A 22,744-nucleotide genomic window follows, 5' to 3' on the forward strand; every position below is an offset into this window, starting at 1 on the left:
CAACTTATGGTGGGGGCTTAACCTCATTCAGAGTAACTACTGGGACTGATGTCTTCAGATGTTTATTGACATACAGCAATTAATCCTGGAGATAAGTATTTAGCTTGGGCTTATTTTACCTGAGACTTCTAATATTGATTCAAGCTCTCCACAATATTCCTGGCATGGCTTGGTGTGCTGAGGTACAGCAGAATATCTTCAACGTGCTTATGACAATTCACACCAAACTGACACATTCTTTTCCTCCTTGGCTTCATAAATCTCTTAAAATGTCATGAGAAAGAACACCAATATCACTTGAGGTTTTTTTTTTCTTTAAATGCTTTTGGTGTTATCTTGTCAAAGACTTTAATAAGGAACTCGATTACTATTAGAATTGCATTCACTTTCCAATTATGCTGTTCCCCTCCCTATCCCAAAGGATCTATGGGTCCATTCTCAAAATAGTTCAGGAATATATAAGCTTTGGGTCTGGTCTGAGGGAACACCTTAGATTTAGGCTAAGGCAGGAAGCTTTTTGTGTTTCAGACTTTCATGAGAGTCAACCAATAGGAATCTAAGGCCATTTACAAGCCTCTGGTACTAATTACTACTGATTACAGCTAGTTCAGACAAAATACCCATGTCGGTTGAATATTTTCCTTCAGATAATCCTTCCTAACTCACTCTCAGGTTAATGTAGAGACAACAGGGAATGGCCTTGAAGGATAAAGGAAAGATCCATTTCCAAGGCAATAATCAGATAAGTGTGGTTTAAGTCCATGCCAAGAAATGAATCTGAGAAAATGCCTCAGATAGGCCCATCCCTAATTCACATGCAGATAAAATGAGAGAATGGGAAGCACATTCAGACTTGCAAGAACTTGTTATAATAGCTGTTCTGATAAAAAATAGTTTTTGACTGATATGCAGTCGTGGTATTCTGCAGGTTCTGACCAGTTCTGGAGAAATGGTAGCGGAAATTTTGAGCAGTTCGGTGAACCGGCAAATACTACCTCTGACTGGAGATTTTATAGTATCCTTCCCTGCCACGCCCACCAAGCCACAGAACCGTAGTAAAAAAAAAATTGAATCCCACCACTGTTGATATGGCATTGATTTCTTGACCTACCTGTTGGGGCTGACACTTAATGTCTTTTGTCGAAGGATCAAAATGGAAATGCAAATAAAGAAAGTTTAAAATGTATTTTTTAATAATTAAAACATTTTACTCTTTTAAAAAAATATTGATCTAATGATGATTGACATTCATGTCATGTTAGCAAATGACAGCTGTCCATATAGAAATGCTGCAGAGATTAATTTTGACTTTCAGTATTTCAGAATGAATGTGGAAATCATTTCCGAAGGCTAGTGCTTCTGGAGTACAACTAGACAATTCCAGATGTTCCAAACCACTCTACTATATTGTATTATAAATGAAGCACTGTATAGATACTTCGTAATTAAGTGAGGAGAGGCAGAATCAAAAACAATGAATGGGAAGTAGTGACAAGTTATATCATCTCCAATTTCTAACACAGTAAGGAACTGAGATAAATGAGATTTTCTTGGTTCTTCCAAACTGCAACCAAACTAATCTGATAAGAGTATGGTGTTCCATTTTTTTTTCCTCCTTGGTGGCTTTTTAAAAAAGAAAGCAATGAGAATATGCCATGCCAGTGCTAAAGTGGAAAAACTGTATCATTGCCTCTATAACAGGTCAACTGAATGGAAGAAAAATATTGTTTGGAATATTTCTTATGCATTTTGTGCCCAGCACTTCATCCCTTCACAATTTTTTTCCAGTAATCACCTAAAGCAGGGGTGTCAAACTCGATTTCATTGAGGGCCACATCAGGGTTGTGTTTGATCTCAGGGGACCAGGGGGGCTTGGCCAGGGTAGGTGTGGCCAGCTCATCACTCATGAAAGTTCCATGGCTCCTGCCTGGGCTCCATTTTTGGCCACAATAACCTCCTGCAGCCTCTGCCAGCAAAAACGAAGCTCAGGAGACCACACACGGCCTTCCCAAGATGCTTTTTTCCTGGCAAAGGCACCATGGGACAGTCCTTCACTTTTTCCAGGGTGGTCCCTACAGGACAGATCTAAGCACCCCATGGGCCCAATCTAGCCTGTGGGCCTTGAGTTGGACACCCCTGACCTAAGGAATAACTCTATGGGCAGTTTACATGGTAGTTTGGAAGCTACCACTAATTGGTATTCACTCACACTGGAATCTTGTGGCCACGTAATCCATCTTCCCTAACTGGCAATCTATAGAGATAGAGGAACTATTATGGTTTAAAGTTTACCTCTATCACTTTATCACACAATATTGATATGTATTACATAAATAAATTTCTCTTTTTACGCATACAAAGGTTACTGTTGTGCCATTTCTGCATTATTATCATTGATGAAACCTCTATGGGTCAAAAGTGGTGGAGCTTAAACCTTAAAAAAATAGATAATTTAATTCTACAGCAAAATATATTATATACATTTTCCATTGTAGATTATTACTAAAAGCTTTCAACAGGAAACTCTTACACTTCAAAAATAAAAAGGTTAAGTAATGGCAAGTTCTGTATCATTATCCATTTTTTTGCTTCTCTTTGAAATGTCCCACTAAAATTGTTCCAGAAATAGTAACAGGCTTTTTTTCATTGAAGATCCATATCTAGAAGATCTTGAAAAAGTTTGATCACATGTTGTGGTTGATTGCAAACATATTCCTCAAGTTTCAGCCCCATTTGTTTGTGCAAGCTTTTAGCCAGTTTAGACACCACAGTTCTCACATTTCCACTCTTCCCAGGTAATACCCCATTACCGATCATGTTATTCAGGAAATACCAGAGAACAGGAAGGATCTGACGTTCCACAACTTGAGGCTTCCGTGGATAAGCAACAGCCACAAGACCTGAAAGCAAAGGATTGCAGATCTTGAAATAACAAAATTGGTGATTCTCAATCTTGGCTGGTTGGGGAATTCTGGGAATTAAAGTCCATATAACTTCAAGTGGTCACAGTTCAGTAATAGTAAACTAGGATAGCTGCTCACTTTTTTTATTGCAGGCATAGCACTAAAATTTGAAAAACTGTTAAGACAATTTCCTTTTCAATGAACAAAAACTGTACATAGGTGTGATTTGAATCTAAATTTTCGTGAATTCCTTCTGTAACTATACCTAAAGTACATTTTGAATATTTAAAAATTGTTTGGGGACACTAAGTGGAATTCTGCACGAGTACCTTATGAGCAGCACCTCTGATTATTGATATTTGGTTATTATTTTAAAACAAATAACGATAAATGAATTAAGACATTAATTTTGTTCTTAATCCTAAGGTTATTTTACATGCTTTAGGAATTGGAACACCAGATTGTGTAAGTCAAAAACACCAGCCATTCCCAGCCCGATGCACTTGGCTTAGACACCTGGATGGTTGAAGTACGCTGTAATGAATCTTTCATCTGAAGAATGGAACAACTTGCCACAGTCAACTCACCGTGGCCACTATGCCATGGCCCACTCACCACAACCAACTGATCATGGGACAATTCGTCATAGCCAACTCACTGCGGGACAACTTACTGTAGGACAATTTTAACAATTCAATTTAATTATATAAAGTAAATAAAAATTATTAAAATTTTTGCCATTCATATTTCATTTGGTCCCTCTTTTTGTATTCATTCTTTAATGATTTTGTTCCACCTTTTTTTTGATATTAATGTAATTCTTGTCCCACAGCAAGTTGTCCCATGGCGAGTTGGCTGTGGCAAGTTGGCCATTGGATAGGGGGAAAAGACACTGGCTAAATTTTGGATGTTATTTTTGTTGTGGCTTCTCAATGCCGCTATGAGCTTGATGGTGATTTTAAAGACATTGCTGTCACTTAGCCTGCAATATGAGATAATAATGACCTATCTTATATGGTTGATGTTAGAACAACATATGTTAAATTAATTGCTCATGATAAAAGCTATAGAAACACTAAGTAATAATTTCTGCAACATCCTCTATATAATTTTTGCAAGTTACCATTATTGTCTGGGGCTTAGGATCGGGGTGGGATTCAAATTTTTTAACAACCAGTTCTGTGGGCATGGCTTAGTTGGTGGGCATGGCTTGGTGGTCATGTGACTGGCTGGGCATGGCCAACTCAACATAACTCACATCGAGGCACGCATCTCCTTGCCTGGCCTCTCGTGACTGTGGGGATGCTGCAACAGTTGTAAGTGTGAAAAACAGTCATAAGTCACTTTTTTCAGTGCCATTGTAACTTTAAATGGTCACTCCACACAAGCAAAGTACCAGCAAAGGAGGGAAAAAAACTCCAGAGAAGTTCCTGTGACAGAAAGTCTAGTCCTGCTAAGAATGTAATAAGGGTTAATGGAGAGGCAGTTTCTGTAAGCAACACCAGAATGTTTCCTTCCTGACTTCCTTACAGGATTAGGCCAGTAATTTCTTCTAACAACCGGTTCTCCAAACTGCTTAGAATGTTAATAACTGGTTCTACTGAATAGGTGAGAACCTGTAGAATCCCACCCTGCTTAGGATGCTTATAGAATAATGGTTTGTATATGTTTTCAAGAAATATAATTATTCATTATTCATTCAAATATTTGGGAGGACAGTTTTTTACATCAAATCTAAAGTGCTATGTATTCAAAATTTAAATTGTAAAAATATAACTATTGATTAATTTTAAAAGTAGATATGCATAGTCCATACAGATTTTAAAAAGAATGTTATTTTCATCCAAAACATTTCATAAGCAGTAAAAAAAATGAGAAAGTGTACCCAGTGGTGGGATTCATTTTTTTTACTTCCAGTTCTGTGGCGTGGCTTGGTGGGCATGGCATGGCTGGGTAGGCGAGGCAGGGGAAGGATACTGCAAAATCCCCATTCCCTCTCCACTCCTGGGGGAAGGTTACTGCAAAATTCCCTCTCATCCCCAACCCACTAACCTGCTTTCCAGCTCCGTTCTCCTGTGCAGGGCAACAAAAGAAGACTCGGCTGATCAACTGGGACTCAGGAGGCAGAGAATAGATGGGGGCGGGGCCAGTCAGAGGTGGTATTTGCCTGTTCTCCAAACTATTCAAAATTTCCATTACCAGTTCTCCAGAACTGATCAGAACCTGCTGAATGCCATCTCTAAGTATACCTCAATAACAAGTCTGTGCTGTCATTGTTGTACCACTTCATGTATACTGTGTAAAATGGGGGTTTAGAGGAGTAGGGTAAATACTTACTGTTTTACTGGTAATTTTACTAAATGGAAGTTGTGCTGATCTTAAATGATTATTATTACTGTTTTGTGGCTTTAGTGCTCCCCCGCCCCCCGGAAAAAGTATAGCTCTTGAATGCTGTCTGCTTTTAGTGGTTGATTGATTTACAGCATAATAGATGGCTTGGTTATCTATTTCAAACAGAGACTTATTTAAAATGTCCATATCAAATTTCTAAATTGCAACACTAAGCTAAAGAGTACTGCATGGGTCAAACACCAGTGACGCCGGTGACCTTTTAGTGATATCTGATGAGTATATTTTGGGTCCAGTTACATCTCAGTGGCTAATGAAGAACGATTGTGATAAGCTTTCGGATGCATATATTGAAGGAACTTGTTTCAATTTTGGGATTCTGATAAAAGGAGCTTGTGATCTCTTCTCAGCTAGATACAGCTATGGATTGGACCTCTGGCAAACTTTTGCTTCCATTGTCCAATAGATTAAAGAGACCATAAAAACTGGTTTGGGGTGGAGGCAAAATACCAGTTTTCAGAAATAATTCCTGAGTCATCCAAATACCTGGAAAGGACATGACAACTTTGGTTCAAGAAACCAAATCAATAAACCAATTTATTTTACTGAGAATGTTTTACCCACATCTCTCTTTGTCCTCTCATTCCTTCTTAGGAAAAAAAAATCAGAATTTCTTAAATTATGGTTGTATAACTAAACCTTTATACCATATGTTTTAATTTAGACTTCTTATCTTCTTATATCAATTTCTTTGTTCAATGGTTTCTTCACTATTTTCCAATTATTGTAAACCAGAACTTATACAATATTAAACATTCAAAGAATAAAGGGGAAAGAAAATGCTAGTAGAAATAACATCTATTTATTGGTTTGTATCTAAAATGCAACTGAAGTAGAATATTTGATTCTATCCAATATTCATAAACCTGACACAGAAATTTGCAGAAAAAGAATTTTGTATTTTTATTTGGAAATAAACTCAGCTGAATACCTTCAACAAATAGAATGGGATAACTTTTAAATCTCTGTGGAGTAAATTGTGTATATATTTTTGCAAGATATTCTTCTCTATTTTGGAGACATGAGCCCAATTGATTCAACTTCTTTTAATACCAATCTTTTCAAAGTGACTGTCCTGCCTGGGTGTTGTTAGAAACAACACCTCCAAGACCAAGTCATGCCTGTGCTAATAAGTCAGAGATCCTCCAGAGAAAGTGCTGGCCCATATACTCAATAAGCAGTCATTTCTCATTTCAAGTTTGAAAAGTTGTAAATAGAAATATACTGCCTTCAGCTGTGAATAAAGGAGCTCTTTGCCTCCTACTGTTATCAGAATTATTGTTCAGAAAAAACTCCACACCATACATAGCCTTTTCTAACCTGCCAGACAGTCCGTGATGTCCTGCAGAGCTCGGCCAGTGAGAAAACGCACTCTGCTGGAAATTATTTGAAGCAGCAACAGGTTGTCTGAAAGGGACAAACATATTGTTTGGGTGCAAATTATTATGGACCAATCAAGAATGCATATAGGAGGTTACATAAATTACCACATAATAAACAACAAACAATTTCATATCGTATTATACTTGAATTGAGAAGATATTGTTTTTGCAAATTTAGATGTTGTTCCTACAAGCTATTGAACATATGCTAATCTTCTCCAACTAGCACGCTTCCAATGTGTTGGGACCACAGTAACCAGAATCGCCAGTAACTAATTCAATTGAATTGAAGGCTTCGGGAAGTATGCTTGGAGCAATATGGCTAATGCACGAACATTGTGTCTCTGACACTGCGTCTGTGCAATCAACTTACAAACAGAAATAACAAAACAGTTAGCATCATAGCAGTGAAGTTCATGATTTGCTTTTGTTTGCAAATAATCAAATTAGGCATCAATGGATCCTGCCTGGCCAGACATTCTTTCCCAATGTATCCAAATGTAATCAACACTCCTTGCAATAATCCATTTTGCACTATTAAAAATTCAAGTTATTTTAAATAATGATATTTTAAAAGCATAGTGAAGACACACTGTTTGTTCAGTATTTTAAAAGCATGGTGAAGATACATTGTTTGTTCAGTATGCCTTTAGTATACAAACTATTTATTTTATTGAACAATGTACTAATGTACTCAAGCCAGTATCTACAACTCTTCAAGATGGAGTATTGCCTTTTTGTTAAAGTTCTTTCAGCGATTATGCAAGTGTTTGATGCAAAAGATATATGACCTCTGGTTCTTCCATGCCAATTTATCAAGAAATATGAGGTAGCTTTAGGCAGATTGCCTTAAGACTATGGGATTCCTGCTTCAGATAACAACCAATACCATTAGAAGTCATTTGGGGGGAGGGATTGTATGTATAGCATTTATATGTTAACTGACAACCCAGAATCAGGCATTTAACAATGGTCCAGGTTTCAGCTTGTAGTGAATAGGTAGCATGCCTACTTGATTTTAAATGGAATCTATTCCAATCCGTCATAATGGAGGAAAATGGTAAAGAAAATAACATAGGTCACCTAACGTAGTTTGGGTAAAATAATATATATAAGTCGATAATATAATATAGTCGATAAGACTATTTATCAGTCATTAATTGGTAGTCTATCGTACATTAGTAATTGGTCAAGGCCAGATATTGCCTATAGCATTAATCAATTGGCTCGATTCAACCCGCTGAACGACACTGGCAAGCAGCAAAACGTATCTTAAGATATCTTAAAAGGACAATGCACTATGCATTGTATTTGGAGCCAAAAGATGATTTGATTTTAAGTGCATATGCTGATGCAAGTTTTGCAACAGATATAAACACTAGGAAATCAACTTCAGGAATGGCTATACTACTAGGAAAAGCATTGATTGGTTGGAGGTCAATTAGACAACAACACATAAGTATGTCCACAATGGAAGCAGAATTTTCATGTCTATCCTTATTATGTACTGATTTAATTCTGTATAAACAGTTGTTGTTGGATATGGGATTAACTGTTAATGATTCCATTGTTGTGTATGAGGACAATCAAGCAGCCATACAGATGGCTACAAATATTGCTGTAAAAACGAGATCTAAGCATACAGATCTTAGATATCTGAATGTAAGACAATCTGTAAAAGATGGTTTAATAAGATTGGAATATTGTATGACTGAGCAAAATATTGCTGATCAGTTCACGAAAGCCCAAGGTGCAGTGAAACACAAAGAGAGTTGTGATGACTATGGGTTAAGGTTGTAAATAGATATATATATTATTATATTACCCAAAAGGGGAGAATGTTAGGTATAACATAGGTCACCTAACGTAGTTTGGGTAAAATAATATATATAAGCTATGATTGTTAGTTTAAGTGTGTGTCACTTTAAATGCAAAGCATGTAATTTTGGGTGTGGTGTGAAACCACCATAAGAGGGAGCAAGACAACCTGATTGATTGCTGACGATTCCCTGACGGTTTGCTGGCAATTACTGACAATTACTGGATTGGATTACGTTGATGGTTTGTTAGCTGCGTCCTTTCACTACTGAAGAGTTGCTGAAGGAAGAGAGGAGTTTTTGAGTTCTTCATATCTCTCTACTGCGAGGAGATATATCACCGGACTGATATTTGTAAGTGTACTGACCTCTCTTTTTCGACATTGGAATTTGCAACTGAATAATCCCTGGACGGACTGAACTAAGTGAATGATATATGGACTGTTTTGACTATGCTTTAACTCTTGCCGGAATAAAACTATTTAATTAGCACTGTGCCTCTGTTTACTGAGTGTAAGCTACTAAAAAACGATATCTCACATATTCTGCCTGCCTGCCTGACTGCCCTGCAGATCTTGCTAGGGTGTATCCCTAACACATATTAATTAAAATGTGGCAAGTGTTGGTTAGTTGACTGGTTATTTTTTTAAAAAAGAATATTTTCCTAACTTACTCCTTCTCAGGTTATGCAGCCAAGATGAATCAAAGAGAACAAAATAGCAAGGAGCAAAAAATTCATGTTCTGATCAATGTCATCCATTGTGATAGATAGAAGAGGAATGATGTGTGTGCTGAGGAAGGCAACTCTGTCCTTTTAATGATTAATGGAAAGTATCACCATTTGCTGCAGCAAGAACAATTGCTTTGAAATGCTAATATTGAATGTGGAGAGTGGGTGTTAATTATTGATAATCATTGCCCCCTTATTAATATCTTTAAAGATTTTTGCTCACTTGTAAAACTGACTTTCAAAATTCATTCTAAAGTAAAACACGGCACATTTCTCCTTTTTTGTCTTTCAGTAAGATGTGCTGTACATTTCAAAAATCTGAGAATCATGAAAGCCCCAATAAGCTATTGGTAGGAGTTAAATTTAGAGCTGCTTTCCCAGAAGGTCAAGAAATGGGGAGATGCAATGTTTGTCAGGTGTTTTTTTTTTTTTTAATCTTCTGTAGCCAGCCTTCACAAAGTGAGGAATCAGGTACCAGATGAAAAAAACTCAAATCCTGAAATACTGTCAAAGGAGGACACATCCTTTTGAATGAGTTTTATTCTTGTATCCATGCAAACAGGACTCTTTCTGCAAACATAAAGCTAACTGTATATCTTGAAAGTATTGCTGATGTTGATTAGTATATTAAAGCAATTTTTCTTGCTGCTCTGACAGAAATGGGAAAGTTTCTCTATTTCCATCTGATGTTCTGATTCAAATAGCCTTTTCCTAAAATCAGTATAAAGAAGGTTTCTGTATGTTTTATATGTTACTGCACGGAAAATAGTACCAAGGAAAAAAAGGAATATATAAATTAATGAAAATCAAAACCAGGAAGGAAAAGGTATCTTAGGAAACATCCATAACATGATATTACAATCAGTTAACTACATTTATGAAGCCAGTTATTTTTTTAAAGAATTTTATTAAATTTCAAAAACTAAAAAAGCTAGGTATTAAGAAATCATTATATGTTTCAAAATAAAAATTTCTATCCAGTAACATCTAGACCTTGTGATTTCCAAGGTCATATGAGTCCCATACTTACAAATGACAATCACACATTCCCTGGAAGACAAAGAAATGTATACACGTACTGTCCTCTTGTGGTGGAAGCTCTTAAAGCATCCATGGATAAGGTAAGTCCAGTCAAGGAAGGAAAATAATGTTATTCCACACTAAGAATTTACACAAAGAATTATATTTTCCAGAATGTCAATTATCCTGATCCATAGACGTATAGGTGGACATGTTTGAACTTAATTCCAGTATCAAGGTTATTTTTTCTCAGGAGTAATCCACTGGGGTCCAGTATAAAGAAGCAAAGAATTTAGATAAAAGGAGAATAGTCTCTGTGCATGCTCAAGTCTCTAACCAAATATAGGTAATCTGTGCACATATTGCTGAATTACAACTAATAGCTTCTCCCAGCATTGATTGTGTTTCCTATAGAAGCTGGTAGCTGTAGTTCTACAATGACACACGTTAGCTATCCCTCAAAATTAAGGTAAAGATTCCACTCGCACATATGTGCTATTTGTTTCTGGTCCTAGGGGGCAGTGTTTATCTCCGTTACAAAGCCGAAGAGAGCTATCTGAAGACTCTCTGTGGTCCTGTGTCCAGCATGACTAAACGCCAAAAACTCATGGAACACTGTTACCTTCCCACCAAAGTGGTCCCTATTTTTCTACTTGCATTTTTACATGGTTTTGAACTACTAGGTTGGCAGAAGCGGGTCAAGTAATGGGAACTCACCCCATTACATGGCACTAGGGATTTGAACTGACGAACTGCTGATTTTTCTGATCAACAAGCTCAGCATCTTAGCCACTGAGCCACAGCATCCCTGTTCCCTCAGAATTACAACACAGTAAAATGAATGATTCTAAATTCAGTGCTCGTGTTCTTCAATATAGTCAGAAATATGACATGGTTTGGATATAAGTAAATCTACTAGGACATCTGTATGTTAGTACTAACTTCAGTCATGATTCATGAAATCCTATAATATGTCTAGCTTATTCACCCAGTATAGTATTTTCATATCGATATAAATCTATGTGGTGTGAAATTTACAGCAGTCCTTGGTTTTGTAGTTATTGGCAATTGCAATTTCTGCCTTTGGAGAACAATGTTTGAAAGAAGCCGTCATTTAGACATGGATTTATGCTTGTTTGTTCTTCAGAAATGAGCTCAGTAACCTATAAATTTTCTTTCAAGAAGAGTATGCATTGGAGATATTTATGGATTGGAGATAGGAGAATGAGCTGGATGAAGCTCATAAGTTAGGGCTTCTATAAAGCTAGCACAGAATAAGCTTATTTGGGAGATTGTCCTCAAATCAAGAGGACAAAAATAACTCATGGGCTATATTCACATAACACACATAACCTTGTCCTGGAAATTTCTAGATTTGCCATACACTAACCAAAAAACTCCTGTCTTCACATCATACAATAAGCAATGAAAAAGCAAACCAGTATTCAAACTTACCAAACTTATTTTTTTTAAAAGACAGTTTATAAGGCTGCCAGCTCAAGATGTTACTATGAGTAGATAACTACCAATCATACATCCACGTTAATAAATAAAAACAAAGGGCACTCCGTACAAGGATAAAAATCCAACAAAAAAATTTTTGTTATTTTTTAATTGCATTAAATGGGTCTAGCTAACATCCATGTTCAATGCTTATTGGAAGATCCAAGTCTTCAGAAGGTCATCAAGGCCACTGAAATTCTAGGGAATACACTGTCCAATGGTTAGGTCAGTGGCCCCCAACCTTTTGAGCACAAGGGACTGGTTCCATGGTGAGAGATCTTTCCACAGATTGGGAGGAGCTTGGTTTTGCATGTTGCCTGCATCCAGTGGGTGGGACTTCACTTGCTTGTGTGGCCCAGTTTCTGACATGCTGCGGCCTGGTGCTGATTCACGAAGTGGGGGTTGGAGACCCCTGGGTTAAGCAATATAAGAGAGATAGTTCCCATTACAGGTAATTCTCGGCATACAGCCAGAACTGAGCCTGCAATTACGCTAGTAAGTTGCACCAGCCATCATGTGACCATACCCAATTTTACCTTTTTTGTGGTGGTCATAAAGTGAATGCGGCAGTCAATAAGTGAACACCACAGTCAGTGGGCAAATACTCTGGTTCTTAAGTGAGCCCATTGTTTGGTCTAGATATTTTTTGGTGGAAACCAGAAGTATGCATTGGTTTCCAACAAAAAAGTCATAAATCACAATTACATGGCCATGGGATGCTACAAACAGCCATAAATATGGGCTAGTTGCCAAGTGCCCACAGTGCAATCACATGACCAGGGGAGGGACACATGCTTCACCATTTTGAATTCAGGACACAACTACCTTTTAAGGGGTTTCCCATAAGTTAGAATGCCAGTAAGCAACCAGTCATAAGTCGAGGACTACCTGTAGATGGCATTGTTTAATGCAGAGTATCCATAGTATGCTCATGTTTCATCTATATTCATGCTGCCAACTGAGAAATGGAGTAGCAGAATCGAGTAGCAATTACATCAAATTGCATGTGGGAACTTTTTTTTTATTCTCTTCAGCTAAAAATAATCATTAAAAAGAGATGGCTTAGTCTTCTGCTAGCACTGAATTTTACATGGTGGAGCATCAAAGTGGACTTCCACTTCTGCAATCTAAAATTATATTATTAGCTTCTTGTGATTTTGTGATTCTACTGCCTAGTTCTAAGGCATATGCAGATCTGGCCACTCAAGCAAACTTGAGATTCCAGACTAACCTACAAAGAACAGTATAGAGCAGGGGGCCCCCCCCCCCCCCCCCCCCCCCCCCCCCCACCCCCCCAAAAAGCCCTCCCCCCCCCCCCCCCCCCCCAAGCAAACCCCCCCCCCCCCCCCCCCCCCCCCCCCCCCCCCCCCCCCCCCCCCCCCCCCCCCCCCCCCCCCCCCAACCTACCCCCCCCCACCCCCCCCCAACAAAAAAAAAAACCACCCCACCACCAAAAACCCCCCCCCCCCCCCCCCCCCCCCCCCCCCCCCCCCCCTATACCAACCCCCCACACCCCAAATAAACCCAACCCCCCCCCCCCCCCCCCTCCTCTCCCCTCCCCCCCCCCCCCCCCCACCCCCCCCCCCCCCCCCCCCCCCCCCCCCCCACCGAGCCCACCCCCCCCCCCCCCCGGCGGGCGCGGGGGTGGGACTTGACTCCCCGCCTGTTCTGATTTGGCCTGTTGGCCAGATGCATCACACACTGGCCACGCCCACCTCTGGTTTAGCGAAGGAGAAAAAAGTTGCAGTTCATCACATGATGATAATGTGTCATTGCAAATTGTAATACATCATGTGATGACAATGTATCATTGTGAGTATGACATCTTTGTTATAGGCATACAATAGCTCCATAGCTGTAGCACCCAGGTCACTTAAGTAGGATGTGTTTTTACTGCAGTACCAACTTTTAATGGGATATAATTTTCCACCAATCTGCAACAATTCACTACAAACGCCTTTGTTATTTCAAATCCAATACTGCATCCCTCCATCATATATATATATATATATATATATATATATATATATATATATATATATATATATATATATATACACACATACATACACACACACACACACACACACACACACACACACATAATTTCATTTTCATCTAAGCATTTAGAGGAAGTAAAGGATGGTGGTTTACAGAACCCAAGAGGAGTTTATTTAATATCCAGCAAACTTATGTCTAATGATTAAAGTTCCAGGCTAAAAAAATTGAAGACTCTTGAGTTCAAATCCTGCCTTTAGTTTGAAGCCAGCTGGATTTCCTTGAGCCAGTTACTCTCTCTGTCTCTCAACCCCAGACAATGGCAACTTATCTCTAAAGAACCTCGCCAAAAATACTGCAGGGACTACTTGTCCAGGCAGCCATCAGGAATCAGCAGTGATTCACTGATTTGAACACACACACACACACACACACACCACACACAAGAGAGAGGGAGGGAGGGAGGGAGGGGGAGAGAGAGAGAGAGAGAGAGAGAGAATAATCAAGCTATTCTACCACTGCTAACTAGAACTGTGGGGGGAGATTTGCTTTACATCACATTTTCTAAACTTATATGTGAAAGTAAATGCACATATGCTGAGATCTACAGTTTGGAAGTCTTTGGATGTAATTTGTAACTCAAAAGAAGTATGTCCCCAAAACTATGCATTATGTTAGCACATTCACAGCCTGTCTTCTTTAAAGTTCTGTAAGTCTTTTTCTCTGGTGGGCTGAAAATTATGTTATAACAGCTAACACAAAAATACACTTATCTTTCAAGTAGATAACCATTACCTAAGTAAGTAATCATTGTATCCAGAACTTTTACTGCCGCACTGTAAATCCCAGAATTCTTTGAGTTTAAGTTGTCCATCACTATAGTCACCACAGAGAACAGGACTGGATTAAAGCCATTTTTAAGCAATGGAATCATGGAGACAACTGATTCTAATGCGTACTGGTTCACCTTCTTGTTGGAATCTTGAAGCCTCAGTGTAAAAGTGTCAAAAATCTGTTAACATTAAGAAAATAAGCAAATAAATTTTACCATAAATATTATATATAGAAATGTGGGAATTCTTCCAACAAGTTATGAGCCAGTACATGAACATTTTGTTTGAATATATTTTGCGAGAAAAATATCTCTTGTATTCACCCTCATTTATCAAATGTTAACAGAGGTCATTTGCAACAAATCCAACCATCCTCCAATTCATTCACCAAAGTCCACATTTAGCATAAAATCACAGCTGTAAAAGTAGAATTGTTCATGTTTAAGGTATAATAGGTTAACTTGTTCATTAAGGATGTTATATGGCAGGGCTGTCAAACTCTTGGCTTGTGGGCCAAAAGCATCACGCGCTGGCCACACCCACGCCTGGTTTAGCGAAGGGGAAAAAAGTCCTGGTATGTCATGTGATGACACCATGACGCCGTGAGTTTGACACCCTTGTTATATAGTATGAAAGAAAGCTCCCTTTTTAAGTTGTCTACCTTCAAGGTGGGAAACAAGAGGTAGAGGAAATATGCTAATGTTCCTATGGGAAACAGTTTTAAATTGAGGGACTAATACAGGCATGTCAAACTCGATTTCATTGAGGGCTGCATCAGGGTTGTGTTTGATCTTGGGGGGTGAGTTGAGTTTGGGTGGGTATGGCCAGCTCAACATCACTTGTGTCAGGGCCACCTGTGGTGGCCTGAGAGCTCTGGCAATAAAAATGGGCTCCTGAGCTCCATTTTCAGCTGTGACAGCCTCCTGCAACTCCCTGCCAGTGAAAATGGAGCTTGGGAGGGCCACATTTTCCCTGGCAGAGGCACTGCGGGCTGGTCCTTCACTGTTTTCTGGGTGGCCCCGTGGGCCAGATCTAAGCACCCCTTGGGCTGGATCCAATATAGGAGTTTGACACCCCTGGACTAGTAATATCAGTCTCTAAATGAGATAAAAGCAGAATTGTTTCTATTCCTGATGTTTTAACAGTTAACAAGATAAAGCAAAACTGGATCTCCAACAAGGAGAGTCCATTATAAATAATTCTTCATAAAACTATTATAAATAATTCTTCATAAAAATTCTTGGAGAAACATTTTTTTTTAAAAGTAAAATTAATTCAACTGGCTGAGTGCTAGGATGGTACTGCCCTTGCAAGTTTAATAAATACTGATGTTTTAATTAAGGATACTGGTAATCATAATGGATACCTGCACAATATTTGAGGAGACAAAGTGTGGGTTCTTCTTGCAATGGTCCATTAGTAAGGTTATTCCATCAATTCGTATCTGAAATTCCTTGGCCACAAGCAGTTTGTTCAACTCCTTCAGCTGCTCCATTACTTCTATGCTGCGAAGTGAGGAGCAACGAGCTGCGGGTTGCGAGAAATTAAGAACATCTGAGGTAGACCTGTAGTTGAAAAGTGAAAAGCTTTTCACCATATTTGCCAACCATATTATATTACAGTCAACCATTTTATCAAGCCCTGAAAGGAAGCACAATTTGTGATATGCCAAAATTTATTGTGCAAGTTAAGCAAAGGCCATTTAACCTTCATGAGTCATTCCAGATGCAAGATGGACAACTCTGAATCTACTTCAGAATAGTATGGTAAATTAGGCAAAGCTGGAGGTGGGATTCTTTTAATTTATTTCCTTGAGTTTACAAGTGCATGAACACATTCCTCATTGATTCTAAATAACATATAAGAGATCAAGCTAACTAATTATATGATATTATAAAAACATGTATGCAATTAAAAACAATGCAATACAATTAGTAGCATTAAAAAAACATTTGAACATTCTAAGTAGGCCAATGGTGGCTTGTTAAAAGCCTCCTCTCCCAGACAACTGTTGATGTTTGATACATCTATAGTGGGATCTTCAAAAGTCCTGTGGGTGTGGGTTAGATTATAGAGAAGCGGTCAGTGCTATAGGTTTTATGATCTCAAACTGTGTAAGATTTTCCACTGCAAAGTAAGGGTTTTAATTAGTCTTGGAAATAAACTGACACAAAGAGTAGGTATTCCAATATAGGGATGATTTTTGAGAAGCTTCAACTTGCCCACCATATTCACGGCTAACTGCAGCTTCCAAAATGCCCCACCAAAATGAATTACCCTAAATCAAATTTGAGATCTTATGTAACTGATGTATATCTTTCTTCTCCAGATAGGACACAACTGGTTTATCAACCAAAACTGATCAAATGGTGCCTTTGGCACAGATTTTGTGTGATTTTTAATGGGCACACTGGATTTAAGAGAATCTAATCTGATTTATGCCTTGCAGAGGAAAACAAGCTGCAACAGCCCAATCTTCATGACAGAGTGACCAATCAAGAACAAGAATACATCTCCTTCAAACATATCTGGTTGTCCCCCTTGACTTAATATAAGATCAGGCACGCTATTCTTTTTGTTAGAGACCAAAATAGCATTCAAAAAAAGAAGAAGTATCGAGAGTTGTAAATGCTCAGCCCAAGTCTTCAGATAAACTTAATGGATATAAAAGCTACAGACAGAAGTTGTTATGACTGAATGGGTTCTACCTTCCCTCACAAATGGCTTCTTCTTTGCCCATTATATGTCCCTTTGCTCATACTTCTTTGATGAAGTATCCTTTTAGCCTTTCAGAAGAGGCTAAAGAACTCATATGCAGCCCACAACAACAATAAGAGTATGAATTATACAAAGGAAATGGGGGTAAGAAGAGCAGGAGTCCACAGAGCAAAAGAACAATTGTAAATTTGAACAGTGAGTCTGGAGAATAGAGACTCTAGTCTTGGTTGTGCAAATGATTTCAAATGATTAAAAACACAGAATCTATCATTTTTCTTCCTCGGTTATTAGCAATTTCCTTCTCTCTTTCCATAAAATATATTCTGTTTTTTTATTCCTTGCTGCTCTGTTAATGCTGCTAGTCCTGCTAATTGCTAAAAATTGTAATTTCATGCTGCAGGCAATGCCAACCAGAGGATGTCGCTCACTCAGTGCCAAGAGAGATGGCTTCCACCAGGTGTGGAGCTCTGCAGCAAAGGGCAAGCAGGCAGTGTGTATTTCCAAAACATTCTCCCCAAGCCATCAAGCTCTCTCTGCAGCTAGAGTGGGAAGACAAGTAGTAAATTCAGCTGGCAATTTGCTTCTCTGAGATGGCAGACTTTGAAGAAAACTTATACGCATTCTAAAAAGAGAGATGAAGATTAGCACCCTATATACAGTAAGTCTGGATGCTTATCAAAAGGCAACAAAGAGACACAGCCAAATAACGCTTCACTGACATCTAAAGGCTTCTTGAAGGTGTTCTGCCTGGATGCAGAAACTCTGTTCTACGGCAGGGGTGTCCAAACTTGGAAGCTTTAAACTTGTAGACTTCACCTCCCAGAATTCCTTGGCCAGCCATGCTTAAGTCTTAAAGTTGCCATGTTTGAAGACCCCTGTTCTAGAGGGCAGACAAAAGTTTTCACAAGTAAAAATCTGCTCTCCTAAATTAAGAGTTTTTAGCAGTGGCATAAACTATGTGTCAAGTTCAAAATGGATCGGGCCTTTCACAGCCATTTTCTCCGTTTCTCAGCTTGACACACTTTGTGGGGAGGAGGGAGTTCTGGAATGTTAGACCAGACCAGACATCAACAACTTACTATGTATGAGAACCAAGGTCATCATAACCAAAACATTTGAGATGCCAAAACATCTATTTGGACAACGTGATCTGTGACAAGGAGGGAGGGAGCTATCTAATCTAATACTGAAAGTGCCAGAAATACCCAGAGCTGGGGGGGGGGGTTTCAACTGGGCTGAAATAATGTACTCAATGAAGCAGTTCTTTGAGAAAACTAAAAGCCTCAGGGTTGCTGAATTGGTTGGGTTCATTACTCGGGACCTTTACTTTATGAGGAAAACATCAAGCATCTCAAGAAAATGAATTATGCTTAAGGAAGCAAGGAAAGACTCCAGAAAAGGAACAAGTTTTTCCCTTGACTTTAGCCTCTCAACATGCATGTAGAATATAATGGGCACCTGAACATTTTTTTAAAAAAAATACAGTATGTCTTCCAGTGACATGCTCTATCTCTTTCCAAAATACAGCTAATCACTGAAGCAAATGATGCTCCCCACCATACCCTTCGCTCGAAGACAGGCTGTCCAGTGAGATTGTCAAACTGCCATTCTTTGATCTTCGGTAACTTTTGGCAGAAGGAGCTTGGGAGGCTGAATCTTCTGTTCCCTATACAGATAAAGTCACAATGTCATTTTAACATTCTGGTCAATTACACATGCCTCATCTTTTCGTGCCAACTGATTTATACTTCATGTTAAATCATTTGTTTGATTTGGCCATTGTGGTTTAGAAACCATGGTGAATGTGTTGAGCCTGTGTGAACTCTGCCAATTTAATAAAGCAGAGTTAAGAAAATAATGGTTTTACTGCTGCAAGTGAATGCAGCTGGTATATTAGTGCTTTATATCATTTCTGAAAAATACTCAATTGTGCAGTTAATGCCCATGTACAATATCAGATCTTCTGAGTCTCCTGTTAATTTATGCAGTTCCAAGGTTGTCCGTGGGCTTCCATACTTACTTTTTGTTTAATTGCAGCCATGACATCCCGCAGGTCATGCGATGGCACATTTTGTTTCAAATACCCATCAAATTTTGAATGACACATAAGCATGTTCAGCATCTTCCGGCCATAGCATCTAATGGAGGAAAAGAAAATCTTTTGAAGATCACTGAAGAACAAAATGCCATCTTCATTGGGGAAACGGCATTTCCTGCTGTTACCTTGTTTCTTGATGACAGTCCTGAGCCATCTTCACTAATGTCTGCACTAACAACTCTGTACTGTCCCGGTTGCCCGAGAGCAGTTTCTCAGCCCCAATTTGTTCCATGATTGTCAATAAGTGTCCAGCAGCACATTTTCGAATGAGAGGGTTTCGGTGGCTGCAACAAAATGATCATCATTGTCAGACACAGGGTATGTTTTTGTCTCCATGCCAAAGTAGAAACCTGCCAAGGTGTAGGCTGATAGCAACAATTCTTCTAGCTCACCTTCATTTATCCTACAATGTATGCTTTTCTTAGAGTATGAATGGGAAAACATTCTCCTGTGCAAAGGAAATGAGTTGCCATCTATCGTGATGGGCAAACACAATTTCCAGCTTAATTTATAGGGTTGCTTAGTGTTCTTTCTGTTTTTCTCTGCCACTCCATTTCATGGACAAACAGTTTAAGGAATAAGCATAGGTCCAAAGACCTGCAATGCTAAGCCAAATTTCTGATTTCCACTTGTAGACTCATACAGAAGAATTCAGCCATCCTCTGGCAGGGATAAGGCAAATTTTGCACCCTAGGTGCTGCTAAACTATAACACTTGGTGCCCCTCTCCATTGTGTTAATTGGTAAGGAATGCTAGGTGCTGAAGTCAGCTACACCTGAAATGGTTATACCTTTTTTCAAATTACTCTAATAATTCAGAGATATGGAATTCTCTCCTCCAACACTTTTCTTTTTTGTAAATGCTAGCACTTACTGCTCATGCCCATAGACCAGCAAGGATTGAGATTGCAGATGAAAAGGCAATGTACATACGTCACTCCATTGGCCATGAGGGCTGTCATTGCTCGCGAAGGAGTCACACTCTGTGCCATGATCCCCAAGGACTGGTCAGCTGCTTTCTGGATGAATTCACTAGTATCACCTGCCTTCTGAAGCAGGACTCGAGATATCTCCTCAACCTCTTGATCCATGTGCTTCGTCATAGCTTTGAACAATTCAGCAAGTGTCCCAATAGCAAATCTACATACTTTAGATCGTAAGTTGCTAACCTGATAAAGAAAGTCATATGTTCTTATATACTTTTGCAAATTGTAAAGAACAACAGTCAGAGAATCAATACAGGGTCATTTTCTTATCCAAATAAAGATCCCCAAATTTAGCAATATGCAAAATCCCTGGATTAGATGTCTAAAACTAGTTTTATTTTATCTACTTATATTTTTATCTCACCATTATTACTTTATAAGTAACTCAAGGCAGCATAAATACATAGTACTTTTTCCTCATATTTCCCCCATAATAACAACTTTGTGGGGTGAATTGGGCTGAGAAAGAGTGACTAACCTAAGATCACTTAGTTGGGTTTCATACATAAGACAGGACTAGAACTCACAAATTCCTAGTTTCTAGGCTAGCATCATACCCACTACACCAAACTGGCTCTTATTTTTCTCCTACTTCTGCATGTTACTTTTACATACAGAAATTTATTGTACAAATTTTTACAGTATATTTTCCAAGTTCCATGAGAACTTGTACCAAGAGATTATATGTACTTGCCCAAAAAGCTATTATAAGCTCCTAGGTCTACAGTATTTCTTTATAGAAAAAAATAGAAAACCTTTATTGCTATTTTCCATGTGACAGCCAAATTTTGCCTTGTTTTTATCTTGACTAACACTTTTTAAACTCCAGGATAGGGTCTTGGTTTATTATAATTTTAGAGAAAAATGAGAGACCAAAATTATGCCAATGGTTTCCTAATATTTGCCAAGAGAGGAAGCATAATGGCCTTTGAAAACTCTGCTGATAGCAGCCTATCAGCTGTTCAAACAATGAACAAGTGTGGAGTTGGCTTGTGAATTTGCTTAGCTCTTGCTTTTTATTAGAAGGCTTTAAATGAGACCAATAAAACCTCTCTGTTAAGTGGTTAAATACAGTAAACAGAAAGTCTGCTGTAAGCAGCTCCATGAAATTAACTCCCAGGAATGCAAGAACTAGCTAGCTCCCAACATCCAGTAGGAGTTTTATAAGAAGGCCAAACTGTATTTAGGTCTGGGAAAATGAAAAATGCAAGTATTGGATTGGTCATGCAATTTTGGTTATATTTCCCCTTTCCTAAGAATCAGTGAAATTCCATTGGTAGAATAGAGAGAATTAAGATGTTTGTAGTTAAGACACAGTAGTCTGTCCTTCAGAAAACCTGGAACTCTATGACCCTATACAAAAAAATCATTCATTCATTCATTCATTCATTCATTCATTCATTTAGTTAAGAGACTGCCAAATTCTAAATTACTCTGGGTAGCAACAACAAAGAAAAAACCACCATCCTATAGTAAGATCTAGGAGGAAAATCAAGCTTTTAATGACTTTCTGAATACCATTAGGGTGAGAACCATATGGATCTTTGGGGAAATGCTATTCAAAAAGCAGCTGTTGAGACAGAAAAGGCACCTTCCTAAATCCTGAGAGATGGCATTGTTTAATCAAATTAATTAGCATCTTAATACTAAGCCATAACAAATGAGTTCATATATCACTCTAAGCAAGAGGTTCGACCAGGTGACAAGAGAGGGGGCAAATAATATCACTTGCATCACAACATTGTTATGCAAACTATATTATTTAAATATATCTGGCGATATCTGGATGTAAACATGAAACACCAGGCTTTACATCATGATGGCCCAAGACATATCATTGTAATATCACTGTAGCATACTATGATTCCAAGCAAAAAATAACAACAACAACAAATAAATTCTATTATCCTTCAGCATTGTGCACAAGCCAAGTTTATGAAGGAATGGTTTGATGGTAACCATGGATAACTTTCAGTAGCAAGGCATTTGACAAGACAACTTGAGAATTTTCCACTACTTTTGATCAAACTTTAGTTTTCATATGCAATGGGTTAGTTACCAGAGCACATGCAGAATGTAACTATACAACATGACATAAAAATACAGTATATGTAAGAATAGATTTATTTAATGCTCCTCATTGAATCTCAAATACACATAAGCAGAAGACTTCCCCTTCTCCAAAGTATTGTTTTATGTCCTTCATAATAACACGAATGATCCAGACTTTCAGATTTTTACATTGTATTTATTATTTATTTTGATACTTCAAGTCAGTGTTGCCTGCTGGCAACTGCTTAGACAAGTCCCTGCAATTATCTTGACAACATTTTCAGAAGGGGTTTGCC

The 22,744-nt window shown here is 38.4% G+C and overlaps 1 protein-coding gene across 4 annotated transcripts in view; it reads right to left on the reverse strand.

The window, feature by feature from the left end:
* Positions 1–1,170: 1,170 nt before the first annotated feature.
* Positions 1,171–22,744, reverse strand: part of TOGARAM2 (TOG array regulator of axonemal microtubules 2) — a 91,218-nt gene continuing 69,644 nt past the window's right edge. For all 4 annotated transcript variants that reach the window (XM_087934861.1, XM_087934857.1, XM_087934842.1 and 1 more), the window contains exons 12-19: positions 20,344–20,579; positions 19,537–19,695; positions 19,334–19,451; positions 18,876–18,979; positions 15,962–16,160; positions 14,558–14,774; positions 6,633–6,719; positions 1,171–2,900 (exon numbers count right to left, since the gene is read on the reverse strand). In XM_087934861.1, coding sequence (XP_087790987.1) covers positions 2,644–2,900; positions 6,633–6,719; positions 14,558–14,774; positions 15,962–16,160; positions 18,876–18,979; positions 19,334–19,451; positions 19,537–19,695; positions 20,344–20,579 — 1,377 coding nt within the window. In that variant the 3' untranslated portion in view covers positions 1,171–2,643. The remainder of the gene's footprint in view (positions 2,901–6,632; positions 6,720–14,557; positions 14,775–15,961; positions 16,161–18,875; positions 18,980–19,333; positions 19,452–19,536; positions 19,696–20,343; positions 20,580–22,744) is intronic.

Source organism: Pseudonaja textilis, chromosome 1 (genome assembly GCF_049901715.1).
Source record: "Pseudonaja textilis isolate UNSWEBS1 chromosome 1, rPseTex1.2, whole genome shotgun sequence".
Taxonomy (NCBI): domain Eukaryota; kingdom Metazoa; phylum Chordata; class Lepidosauria; order Squamata; family Elapidae; genus Pseudonaja; species Pseudonaja textilis.